The sequence below is a fragment of the Lagopus leucura genome, unplaced genomic scaffold (genome assembly GCF_019238085.1).
Source record: "Lagopus leucura isolate 7727_CA_CO unplaced genomic scaffold, USGS_WTPT01 27730-0_obj-0_obj, whole genome shotgun sequence".
In the NCBI taxonomy this organism is placed as follows: domain Eukaryota; kingdom Metazoa; phylum Chordata; class Aves; order Galliformes; family Phasianidae; genus Lagopus; species Lagopus leucura.
Genome location: NW_024966496.1, coordinates 1 through 550, shown reverse-complemented (window position 1 = coordinate 550; position 550 = coordinate 1). Strand labels below are relative to the sequence as shown.

The 550-nt window shown below is 59.1% G+C and overlaps 1 protein-coding gene across 1 annotated transcript in view; it reads right to left on the bottom strand.

Annotated features, from left to right (window-relative positions):
• The window catches only part of SYMPK (symplekin), a gene marked incomplete at both ends in the record, with an annotated part of 1810 nt that extends 1419 nt beyond the window's left edge, over positions 1–391 (bottom strand). Inside the window, 2 exons of the mRNA XM_042893214.1 lie at positions 63–176; positions 223–391. Of these exons, the coding sequence (XP_042749148.1) occupies positions 63–176; positions 223–391 (283 nt within the window). The remainder of the gene's footprint in view (positions 1–62; positions 177–222) is intronic.
• Between the last annotated feature and the right edge of the window lie 159 nt (positions 392–550).

The following is a 550-nucleotide window of genomic DNA, read 5'->3' as shown; positions in this document are numbered from 1 at the left end:
TGTCCCCCACTGTCCCCTATCATCCCCTATTGTCCCCCACTGTCCCCCGCTGTCCCTGTCACCTTCTCCTTCTCATGAGAGCACAGGTCCAGCAGCACATGCAGGTACTGGAACTGCCGCGACGGCCGCTTGAAGATCAGCTCACGGAGCGTCGACATGCCCAGGTACGCACGGCTCTGGGGGGCGGGGGGTGTTGGGGTCAGTGGGGTCAATGGGGTCAACGAGGACGTTGGGGTCAATGATGGCGTTGGGGGTGTTGGGGTCAATGGGGTCAATGGGGTCAATGAGGACGTTGGGGTCAATGATGGCGTTGGGGGTGTTGGGGTCAGTGGGGTCAATGGGGTCAACAAGGACGTCGGGGGTGTTGGGGTCAATGGGGTCAATGAGGACACTGGGGTCAACGAGGATGTTGGGGTCAATGGGGTCAATGGGGTCAACGAGGATGTTGGAGTCAATGGGGTCAACAATGATGTTGGTGTCAATGGGGTCAATGGGGATGTTGGGGTCAATGGGGTCAATGGGGATGTTGGGGTCAATGGGGTCAATGGGG